Source organism: Rhipicephalus sanguineus, chromosome 4 (genome assembly GCF_013339695.2).
Source record: "Rhipicephalus sanguineus isolate Rsan-2018 chromosome 4, BIME_Rsan_1.4, whole genome shotgun sequence".
NCBI lineage: Eukaryota > Metazoa > Arthropoda > Arachnida > Ixodida > Ixodidae > Rhipicephalus > Rhipicephalus sanguineus.
In genome coordinates, this window is record NC_051179.1 from 181,995,049 (window position 1) to 182,007,370 (window position 12,322).

The 12,322-nt window shown below is 48.6% G+C and overlaps 1 protein-coding gene across 1 annotated transcript in view; it reads left to right on the forward strand.

The window, feature by feature from the left end:
* Nucleotides 1-433: 433 nt before the first annotated feature.
* The window catches only part of LOC125758360 (neprilysin-1-like), a 130,950-nt gene continuing 119,061 nt past the window's right edge, over nucleotides 434-12,322 (forward strand). Inside the window, exons 1-2 of the mRNA XM_049415438.1 lie at nucleotides 434-634; nucleotides 5,947-6,129. Of these exons, the coding sequence (XP_049271395.1) occupies nucleotides 434-634; nucleotides 5,947-6,129 (384 nt within the window). The remainder of the gene's footprint in view (nucleotides 635-5,946; nucleotides 6,130-12,322) is intronic.

Here is a 12,322-nt window from a genome sequence, read left to right on the forward strand (position 1 = left end):
TAAAGGGGGGGGGGCGCAAAATCTGCCCCATACATTCCCCATCAGGGTTCCCCCCCCCTGATGGGGAACCCTGCGCACGCCTATGGCCTCGACTACCGATTGGCAGCGTTTTCTGACCATTCTGAAGAAGTGTTGTAGGGTCCCCTTAATTAGAAAAACAACAATTATGTTATATTTACGCAGCCGTATAACGAAATATTAGCTGGAAAACGTTAACGCTGGCTGAGCCTTCCTGCAGCAGCATTCTACAAAATTTCCCCGGCGTAGTTTATTTTGCAAATAGTGAAAAGTTCATATGCTGTGGATTGGTAACACCGTGCAATAATTTAACGTGAATCAGAGCACTTCACTTTTGCTAAGTACGCAGCGCGCATACGTACAAGTATTCTTGGTTTCCTTTTTTGATTCGCAAAATGTGCTTCGATCGACAGAGATGCGCAACACGAAGGGTGTCAAGCCGCTGTTGGACCTTCTACAGAGGCACAACATCCCACGCTGGCCAATCGTGCAAGGCCGTGTGGCCGACGATGTAATGACCACACTCGGCCATTTCATACGAGAAGTAGGACTCAACGCAATTTTGTCCGTGCGCGTGGGCATCGACCAGATGGACAATCAGAAGCACATTATTTACGTAAGTAATGGAATTGACTTTGTTCCTGAGTCGCGACAAGTCCGCTCTTAATCCGTGCGAAGACAGCTAAACGATATGAGCTGCCAGGGCATCAATTGTACCTTATGGTAGCGAGAACTTCAGGCGCCTATGACGCACTTACTCATTTGTTTTTGCGTTCCGAGTCAATCGCGTTGTTGCCCCCTCCTCCTAAAGCTTTCTACACGCCATACTGTAGAGCAGGGCTGTCACGGTGGCGTAGTGGTTATGGTGCTCGACTGCTGACTCGAAGGTAGCTTGAGTGAATCCCGGCCACCGCGGCTGCATTTCGATGCGGCGAAATGCTAGAGGCCCGTGTACTTACATTCACGAGCACCTTAAAGAACACCAGATGGCCAAGATTTCCGAAGTCTTCCACTACGGCGTTCATGACTTTCATATAGTGGTGTTGGGCCGTAAAACGCCATCAATAATTGAAAGCTTTCGTGCGGAAGTGCATTACACTCCAACGCCAGTCGTCAGAGCTGTATTAGCAACCCGCTGTCCAGCATCTGGCTGCAAATATGAGTTCGACTTCACACGAGTGTCTTGAGAAACTATTTTTAAGTGTGAAATTACCACAGCGGAGCGTTCGTAATGAAAACCCTGAGGCACTGAGGAAGCAATAAAATAACGAATGCGCTTGCGTAGAGAGAGAGAGCGGGTTTATTCTTGTGTTTGTGGCAGGCAAGGAGCAAAAAATGCGGCAGGTCCCTCACTGATGTAACAAAAGGCGAAAACCTGGCCGCAATCATGTAACCCAAGAGAGGCGCAGCCGCCAAGCACTTTTGTTTTGCATTTAATTAAATAGAGCCTTTCCCGAAGGCGTGCGGATTTTAGTGAAATATCCACTGTAAGACCATAGGCGCACCTACGCAGCATGTTTACGCTGGGGCTGATGATGATGACGATTGTGATTTTATTTCTGAGCTCTTTGTAATGGGTGGGTAACGCCACTAACTCGCTACGCAGTTTGCATGGTGTGATGCCTGGTACAATTCTACGCTTCTGCCACGCGTTATCATGTCTGTTAGCGACAGGCTTAGCCCCACACGGGGTATTTTTTCAAACATTTGAAGCTGTGGCGTCGCTATGTGGTAGGATACATGAACGCCGCGTAGAGCACCCGCATTCAATTGCGCCTCGAAGCCTAATTTTTACCCGATTTTTATGAGATAAAATGGGCTTTGGTACCGTAAGCCGCGTTTGTCAGTCGGCGTCTGTAAGACACCAGGACTGGGCAGAGATACTCAGAAAAGTATTCCGCGATACAGGTATCGAAATACATGCGCTGGAAGCGCTAAATACAGATACTGAGATACATTTGTATTGAACGTATTGGGATATTTCGGAGATATATTTGCAAAAAGACGAAGAAAGTATCCCGGAATACAGTTACAAGGATACAGATACAAGAACACAAATGCTGGAATACTTTTTTTGTTGTTTCGAAGATGCTGATGTTCCGCTTAGACATTTATTAGGTAAAGGATAATATTGTGATGAGTGTTTCAGTGCATTGAAACTTGCAAGTGAAAAATATCGCTGCATTCACTAGAGAACGCCAGTGCATTAAGAAAAGCCATGCATTGATTCTAAACACAAGGTTGTTGCGTTGATAGCACTTAAGCAACAGCTGTGTCTCAAATAGGCTGTCATTTAGATAGCGTCGATGCCGCCTCAAGACAAAGCTCGCAAAATTGCGTTATGGCTTTCCGGGCTGCCCCAAAAAATTAACGGTGCGATGCCTGCCTTCAGAAACAGTTACTTTAGTAGGCAGATGATTACAATACTCCTTCCGTGATTCTGCCGTCAGCGGCGTCAGACGCGTTTACCACATGGGCCATTCGGTGCGTGTGGGGAACCCTTCGCCGCCCTCATTGAGTCGACGGCCGGTAGCGCGCCATTGCTTGGATTAGGACAAAGAGTCTTCCTTCCCCCTTGGATACAGCTCATTTCCGGAAAAGAGTAACGAGATACCCGCGTCCTGCACTCTATCGCGATATAGTTGATATATCGTAAAAGTATTTCACTACTGTGATACAAATACATTTTACAAATGTATCTCGATGCAGAAAGACAGATACTCAAAAGTATCTCTAAGATACTATCGCGATACTGCCTAGCCCTGTAAGGCACCTAGGGCTGCCACTGTAAATATTTATGTGAACGCGAGTCCCAGTACTGTTTTCGGTAGCTCTCACAGCTGACGACAAGAATGCATAGCCGTGAAAGTGTCTGTGTCTCTTGAAACATAACCTCCTTAACTCTAAAATGCCTATTTTTACTTGTAAAAAATTTTGCCTTTTATGGCTTCTTATGTGTGTTTTCTTCGTCATTGCGGCGTCTTCATCCCTTTCTAATATATTGCTACATTTGAGCCAGCTGTACAAGCTCGCACATAAAAACAGCCCCCCCCCCCCCCTGTTCAAAAAGAAGAAAAAGAATGTGCCGTGAGGAACTCAAGTCGTGCGTAGGTCATGCGGAAAATCTTTTTCGATTTGCGTGCTAAGGCGTGAAACATGGAGCTGGTCCGGCGACAGTACGAGGGTTCATGATAGGCAACCAGACCTTTTATTAAGTGCAAGAGGACGTGTATCTTCGCCAGATATTAGCAGGGGAGCGTATGCGTGTAAAAAAATTGAACGAAGAATACTGCTAACGTACCCTTATTTATTCATTTTTATATGATTGGGCTTCGCGCACAAAAACTGTTACCGCCGCTCAGCTCAGGCCGCACGCAATGCTTCGGAAATGTATCGAATGTATTAGACTATTATGATAATATTGCCCGCATCAGACAAGTAGTGGAGTTTATTTAGAGTTAGTCGGAGCACCAGCGATAATGCTGGAATGTTTCATCACACATGTAAAGAAGATGGCACGTTCCCTAACGATCAGGCTATTGTTTTTATGCGGGCATTTGAGTGCTCGTTGCTTGTGAAGAGAGCGTTAATTTTCTGGGCACAATTGATCCCCATAACGAGTTACAACTTGACAAGCTTGAGTTATTTTCTTCCCTGTCACAACATGCCACATCTGATGAAGCAGCTCCTTTTTACATGCTACGCATACCCCCGTCCACCGTGAACCAAGCCCCCACCAGGGTGAAAGCGCCAACACCATCCCCATCCATTGTGCTAGCCACCAGCCACAAAGATTGCCCCAACAGAACGGCCGCCTGGCCCGTAACGCCACAATACAACAAAGAAGACATTTACCACGATGAGTGTGAACTGCAACGGGAGCATTCCGCGGATTATCCTCTGAAGACCCGGCCACCTGACTGGAATCACACGACCGCGTAGCGGCTTTGAACCACTAGGTCTCTATAGAGAAATTTTATGCAAACCTAAACAGCGCTTGCGACGAGATGCCAGAGTTCAAGCAGACTGGACGAACGCAGGCTCACAGAAACTTATCTCCTGTAGCAATGCGTGTGAGCAATAGCAGTCATGACCGCGTGACGAAAGCACGAAAGCTTTCCTGGAAATCAAGCTCTTTCCGGGAAAGATGCACAGGTCTATCGCTGACGCACTTATCTGAACCATGTCCAGCTATCCACAAGGCTGTGTCACTGGAAGGACGTAGTCACTGGCGCGCGCAATATCTCTGCAGACATCAGAAGACGGTAAACTTGCTGTGCCGTCAACGCTTACTTCGCATTTAGGGAACTAACAGCACGAAAACCGCTTCGGTCCCTGGAGCGACCGCATTCCCTTAAACCATGGTTTTGTTGAGTTATGCCAGATCGGATTCAAAATAGTTAGCTGCTAGCCTTACTTCGTAAGCATTACAATTTGTTGCTATCGCGTTCATTGCTTCCCCCTTAAGCGAAACCGATTTTTTTCTCCTCGCCTACGCTGATATGCCTGAGGAGCCGAAAGTTCATTTTCTCACGCAAACGATAAGGCCGGAGCTCTTCGCGGAACTGATGAAGAACCCACCCAAGTCCGTCGAGGAATTCCTCCTCGAGGCGACAATGATGAAAAAGACACGCTGTAAATGCGCACCCGGCAATCGCATCGCAGCTCGATGCCATGCTACGCGGAAATTCAAGGACTCTGCTCGGACGGCCCGCGCGACATCTTAAGATCAGGACTGCGTCGAATGTACCTGCCATCTCCGCCTCATATAGCCTCGATTGAAGACATTTTCGGGAGGCGATTCCGCGGTGGCTAGGGAGTGCTAATAGTTCCAACTTGATCGACTTCAGCTCTAGTTCTTCACCGTGACAACCACACCACCATATTGCACCGGGTCAAGTGGCGCGCTTTGAAAGACGCAATGACTAGCACGTGAGAGCCGCACTGTGAGCCTGGGGAGAGAGGACGAAGAGGTTAGGACGGCATACAATCGTGTCGCTCAGCCGAGAGCATTGTTCCCAACGTGCTGTTGTACTTTACAGTATGAATATGATGGTATGCATGTGGTTGAGATGCTCAGCTTATGTGCGGCAACTTCGCACTGTCAGTAAACGGGAACCTGTGCAACCCTTGCACATTGTCATTTCTAACGTAGGCGGCACGGATATGAAGAATAACAAAAAACTGCACAAGTGACGTGCGACGGAACGAAAAATTATTGGTGTATTTTTACGAGAAAGGAAGGCAGCAGGGTAGGTCGCAGCACAAACATGAATAGCCGCTATCCTAGTAGATGTGAAGAAAAAAAATGTGGACGTTGACAGGTCGCTTCATTAGACGGACAAATAACCGATGGCTAGTTGGAGCATCGGAATGGATACCAAAAGATTGGTTGAGATGAGATGAACGGCCGAGGAGGGCAAAGTGCGAGGCGGAGCGCCGAAATTAAGAAATTTGCAGACCTGAAATGGAATCAGCTCGTGCAAGACAGGTTGGGACCATTGGGACCTTCGTCCAGCAATGCAGATATTATAAAGCGATGATGATGATGACGAATATGAGTAGCGTACGCCCGTGAGCTTAATGCTGAGTGATGATGGCGGCAGTTGAACCCGTGCGCAAATGTGTTGGTCAGCGACGCTGACTCTATCTATATGCCGTGTAAATACCCTCACTAATTAGTGCAACAATTGTACGCTTTACAGCAGGGCGCTACTTGGTTGGTGTCTTCCTCGCCATACTGGATCTTTCCGAGATGTGTGCGGATCACGAATAACATTTAGACTGGCGTTATACAGCGTAGCAATTGGGCTTTTTGGTCTCTTCAGGAGTATCCCTAGCGCATTGAGACCAGTAAAAGGGTGTAGAAAATAGCGAGACATACAGAATACGTACAGCATGACCTTCTCACGTGGCGTCTCTTCGCAGATTGGGCAACCGGACTTTGGCGTGGAACGCAGTGTGCTCAGGGGGCAGTTCAAGAGCCCCTACTTCCGCATCCTGCACCGGTACAAAGTGTACATGTACCGTACGGCGCTCATCCTTGGAGCCACGGTTGCCGCTGCCGATCTCGTCAACGAAATCGTCGCTTTCGAGGGACGCCTTGCCGCTGTACGATGGCGCATTTTCATACTGTAATGATGATATCAGCTCGATGAACTATGATTTCGTTGATTTTGGGGCCGAAAAAAAATATTTCTTTCGACGAATCAATGAATGAATATGTCAATTAAAACCGCTTTATTTTTCAGTGACATAGAAAATGAACTCGTAGGATAGCCCGGGAAAGCTAGCTTCTGGACCATCGCTGACAGTCAGCGAACAGGCCAGGCGTTGCATTTTACAGCAAGCTATTGCAAGAAAATATTTTGCAGCAGTTTCACGTAACCTACAACACACACACACACACACACACACACACACACACACACACACACACACACACACACACACACACACACACACACACACACACACACACACACACACACACACACACACACACACACACACACACACACACACACACACACACACACACACACACACACACACAGCATAAATGCCTATATAAATGCGACATCAATGCATAAGTGCGATGTCATATCACTGACATTTGTGCCACTGCATGCAAATTCGTCATGATGAAGAAGTCATAATGAATATAAGTGCGCTTGTTTCATATACATTTTTGCTAAAGTTCCGTTCCAAAGCATACTTTGCAGAGCGAACTGGTAAAGAAGAGGCGCTGCGCGGAATATGTAACAATGTTAGCTCGCAAATATTTTTTTTACTGTTAACCACTCCCGTGGCTCATGCATGAGGCAACCGGGAAAGGTCGTCAATCGTAGAAAAAAAGGAAAGAAAAAGAACACAGGGCAACCACAATAACAGTTTCAGGAAAAAAATAAATACCATTACTAAAACAGAGTAATGGTAAGAGAGATGCAGGCTGTAAAGAACACACACATGATTTGGTTGCGATGGAAAGCGGAAAACTGTTGCAACACTGCCAGCCGGCCTAGTTGGAACGAATTCATTGTAGTACTTTGCGCGAAAACAAACGGGGACGAAGAAAGGAGACACACGGACAAGCGCAACCTAACAACTGATTTATTTTTGAAAAAAAAACGTTTGCTTAAAAGCCCAACGTGATCTGCGCGCTTCCGCCAGAGAGCACACACCATCCGCGCATATAACAATCACTAGACCACAATTCCCGAGATCATCGCGTCCAAGCGCACAAACACACACAACTCCAGACTCTTCGCTTATGCTACGATGCCACCGACATTCGTCTTCCTGCGGCCCTCGACTTGCGTACGCTGATTCACGATGTCGTTCGTGAAGAGCTTCACGAGCGCTGCTCTTCTTGCGCTCCGAAAATACTCTAACTTCTGCACCAGCCGGTTTGCGAGACATCATTCGCGGCTGCATCACGTCTGACGTGTTCCTACGGCCCCTGCGCTCGCCGGGCGCCAATGTACGCTGAAGTTGCGGCGCTCTCTGCTGCCACCACCGTCCTTGTTCCCACACCAGGAGACCATGCGCCTGTGGCTTCGTTGTCCCCGCTTACTACACCGCCTACTACACATCCTTACTACACCGCTCAGCACCCTCCTCGACCCATATGTTACTACTGTGGCTATCGAGGACACATCTCCCGCTTTTTTCGATGGAGCCAACAGGACGAGCAGCGCGGCTACGTTCCCAACGAACGCCCAGGCATCCGTCCGACCACGAGATACCATTAAACGACCTACCGCTCCTCCTTTCGTTGTTCACCCTCTCCTCCCTACCGTATTCATATGCCTGTGAATTCACGTGAGTCTCGCCGCAGGTCACCTTCTCCACGCCGCCGTTCACTGTCGCCTCTGCGACCCGCCTCCCATGCCACGAATGCCCACTCTGAAAACTCCCCGATGCAGTTTTAGTAGGGGAAGCTGCATCCACCGGACAGTCAACAATTCCTCCAGCACGACCATCGAACTTGTCAGCAGCGTTTGTAGGTGTACGCGTCGAGGCTCTCGTGGACACTGGCGCTGCTGTTTCGATTATTCATGCTGATTTTAAAGACGATAGTCTTTCTTGGGGAACTTAAACGCAGAAATTTTGGTCTGTCTTTCTGTCTGTCTGTCTTTCTGTTTGTCGGCACGTCCCTCGATTCAGTCACTCGGCCAAAGTTGAACCACTTGCCCAAGGGCCAGCCGTCTTGAACTGGTACGGCTGTTCATACTTGTGAACGTTGTCGATCAAAAAGTAAATATCATGCATATCTGAGGTGCAACATCACTAGGTAAGTATTAGGTAGCGTGTTCCTTTAATAGAAAATGCATACATACGTAATTTTAAGGACCCTAGTTTCTTAAGCTGCGCTGAAAATGCATAAGAATGGAAGCTTGAGCGAGTTGGTATGCGTTCATCTTTGTTGAAACAGCGCTCACTAGACGACGACGAAGTAAAAGAAGGCACAGGACAGGCGCTGCCTGTCCTGTGCCTTCTTTTATTTCGTCGTCGTCTAGTGAGCGCTGTTTCAACAAAGCTGAAAATGCGACTGCGCTGAAATTTGCCTTCCTCCGTGCCCTTCGCACGAGCTCATTGTTGTGTTTCGGTTTCGGTTCTGTATTGCACTGTACGAATGCCATGGGTTGGTGTTGAAAAACTTTAGTTTTGAGAAGGCCAAGAAGGTGAAAAAAATATTTAAAAAATGAAAAATCAGCGTTGTGGGCGGCCTTCAGGCTGCCGGTTGTGGGCGCCGCTCTGGCGTTCCTGTTTTACCCAGGCGACGTGTAAATAAAAGAGTGTGTGGAGAGTACTCGTTGAGTGCGGACGTTTCTCTGCTTCAGCGCTTCGCGCCAAACCGCGTTTTCGGGCTGGCTGGCGTCCCCGCCGGTCGCGTTGGTCACCGCCGGTCTTCGCCTGCTGCTGCGCCGGGACTACCAGCACGCAACACAGCACTCATGTTTCCCGACGTATTGCCAGATGGCTTCCATATCTCACACAGCGCCTCTTCTATCGTCTTTACACGACATTTGCAGCGAAGCACGCAGATACGCGGCCAATTTTTTGTTCCTGCCTTCGAAAAGTGACCACACCTTACTGCGTCCCACCTCTTCGTGCAACGACCAACTCTTATCATTCGTCCATTGGCACAGTGTACGGTTCGTGTGTGCATAGATGGCATTAGTCATCACATTGTGTTCGCGGTATTTCGTGAGTGCACCCACGAACTCAATTTGGGGTGGCATTTTTTGTCTGCTTCGACCGCTTGCATATCGTGTGATCAGCGCCTCATACATCTGAATGCCACTAAACACGAAGGGCGCATTCGCCTTGTCACCACCTCAGATTATGTTCTTTGGCCATCTATAGAAGTGATTAAAAGCGTTAATGCCAACGACATTGTGGATGGCGACGTCCTCATTCACCCTTGTGGCCGTACTCTGCGTCGATGCATTGTGATTATTCCTGGCTTTATTCGCTTCTCTAACGGGTCTGACTTCCTTACCGCTTTAAATTAAACCCCCGAATCTTTGCTGCTGCCCTGTGGATCAACAGTCACTTGCGCGGTCGACACTCATACCGTTGTGATTGTTGCCCTTCCGAGCCAAGAGCTACCAGAGTCAACCTCGCCGCCACTCAATGCCTCTTCCACACCTTTGTTGGCGACCATAAGCCCTGACCTAACACCCTTACAGAGTGAATAGTGGCTCGACCTAGTGAACCGACACCATTCTTTCTTCGACGTGAATTCACCCGTCCTCTGCATGACCACCGCCACTACTAACAGCATTCAGAGTGACGGCACCCGTATTAATCACCGGCGCTTATATCACGTGTCTCTAGCAGAGCGCAAGATCATCGAGGAAAACGTCTCATACATGCTACGACGAAGCATCATACGTCCTTGTTCGAGTCCCTGGTCATCTTCAGTTGTTCTAGTACAAAAGAAAATGCGAACTGTTAGTTTCTGCGTCAATTACGATGCACTAAACAAAATAACACGCAAAGATGTTCGTCCGCTGCCACGGATCGAAGACGCACTGGTTTGTTTACAAGCCACCGAGTGTTTTTTTAGCCTTGACATGCGATCAGGCTACTGGCAGATACCGGTGCCGGAGTCTGACAAAGAGAAGACCGCCTTTTCCACCCCAGATGGACTGTACGAGTTTAGTGTGCTGCCTTTGGGCTTTGTAATGCGCTCGCTACCTTCGAACGCATGATAGACAGCGTATTGCGTGGTCTGAAATGGAAAACATGTCCATGCTATCTCGACGACATAGCAGTGTTTCCATCCACGTTCTCGCGACATCTGCGACGTCTTGAGGAAGTCCTCGCCTGCCTCGCAGAAGCCGGCCTACAGCTCAATAGGAAAACATGTAGCTTCGCAAGCAAGACAATTAAAAAGACACTAAAGGGCAAAACGATTTTGGATGCGAAGCAGCTTTGCGCTGGGCTGTGTCCGTAGTTCCATTGGCGACCGTCCGCTTTCTACCACCTAGCATAACCATCTAAGCGCGCTTGCGCCAAGGAGAAGTCTTCTTCCTCTTGTTCTTCGACCGCCTTGATAATGATATGTGCAGAGCATTTTAGGGGCCCGGGCTGCCGTATGCTGTCCTAGCTTGGCGTGACGCGGAGAAAACCGTGTGTGCTGACACGCGCTAGCGCGTTCGAGCCTGTGTAACGGGCTGGGTAAGACGCTGTGGCATCTCCGCCTTACACTCTCTCAGCAATCACGTGATGGAGTCGCGGAACGAGATTCTGCGGACGCGCGATGAAGCCGCGTGGCCTGCTTCAACAACAGTTCGGTACTAGTAACAGCAACAGTAACTACAGTGATTTCATGGTGTGCTCCACTTGCAAAGACGCGTTAACATCGGGCAAGGTGACCGTGATGAACGAAACAAGTCGAGTCATGCGCTGCTTCGCATCCCCACATGGTTCCCTTTAGTGGGAGATGGTGTAATTTTTTTTCTCGTATTAGTAAACTGTGCGTCTACGATACCGAAAACACCAGGCTTGCTGCGAGAAGACGCTTAGTAAGCGAGAAATCGCGCAAAAAGAAAATGTGGGTGGCGACGCCACCTTGAAGTACCATTCGCCGTGACGTCATATATTTTTACGGCGCCTACTAGGGCCTACGCAGTTCCTAAACGGTCACATTGAAGTACATTGTTCTCTGAGGGGGCCATGTAGTTAACATAGTAAGTAATGGCTCCAAAACAGAATAAATACACTCTGAAATCTGTAACGGCACGCATGGAGATTTTGGCGCAAAATTTAAAAAGTGAAACTTTGAACTTCATTTTCTCCTGTATTAATAAACCTATGATGGTGAAGTAAACGACATTATAGTTATCAATGTACAATTTATCAATCTATACCGATTCATAAGTTCTCTTTAGTGTCCCTTTAAGGTTCTTGGCCACTTCGTCAGCAAAGAGGGGATTTAGCCGGACCCTGGGAAGCTTACCGTCGTCCTCAACTATCCCCGCCCACTGCTTCAAAAACACTTCCGTAGCTTTCTTGGGTTGGCTTCTTACTTCCGGAGCTTCATACGCGACTTCGCAGAACTTGCATCTCCGCTCCATCAACTCCTCGCAATTAACGCGCCCTTCGTTTGGCCCGAAGACTGCGAGAGTTCTTTCCTGGGGTTAAAGCAAGCCCTTACGTCTGATCCGGTACTGTGCCACTTCGATTCAGACGCACGCACCATCCTTCCCACTGACACTAGGAGTCACGGTTTAGGCGTGATTCTCCTGCATTGTGACAACATCTCCCGCGAACGCGTCGTTGCTTACGCTAGTCGTGCTCTTACCGCTGTAGAGAACTACACCATCACCGAGCAGGAGTGCCTGTTGTGTTCAGGCAGTGCAAAAAGTTCGCCCGTATCTCCACGGCCGCCACTTTACAGTCGTTACCGACCATAACGCACTGTGCTGGCTTTCGCCACTGAAACACTTATCGGGTCACCTTGTTCGCTGAGTGCTTCGCTTGCAGGAGTACGATTTCCATGTCTCTTACAGGTCTGGGAAGAAGCACCAAGACGCTGACGCCCTATCATGTTGCCCTCTGCCCAGCGAAAATAACTCACCATCGCCGCTCTAAAGCGACACCGCCTTTGCAATCGCAGCGCTAAGTTGGCTGTCATCTGGCACCACATCAGTCCTCGTCTCGTACCAACGTGTCAGCACATACTGCCGCTCCATTGTTGGACGCATCAACGGCTCTTATCCAAACGCGCGACTCCGTCTACAACTTACACAATGCAAGCTTCACGGGGGTGCTTTATATCGCTATGTTT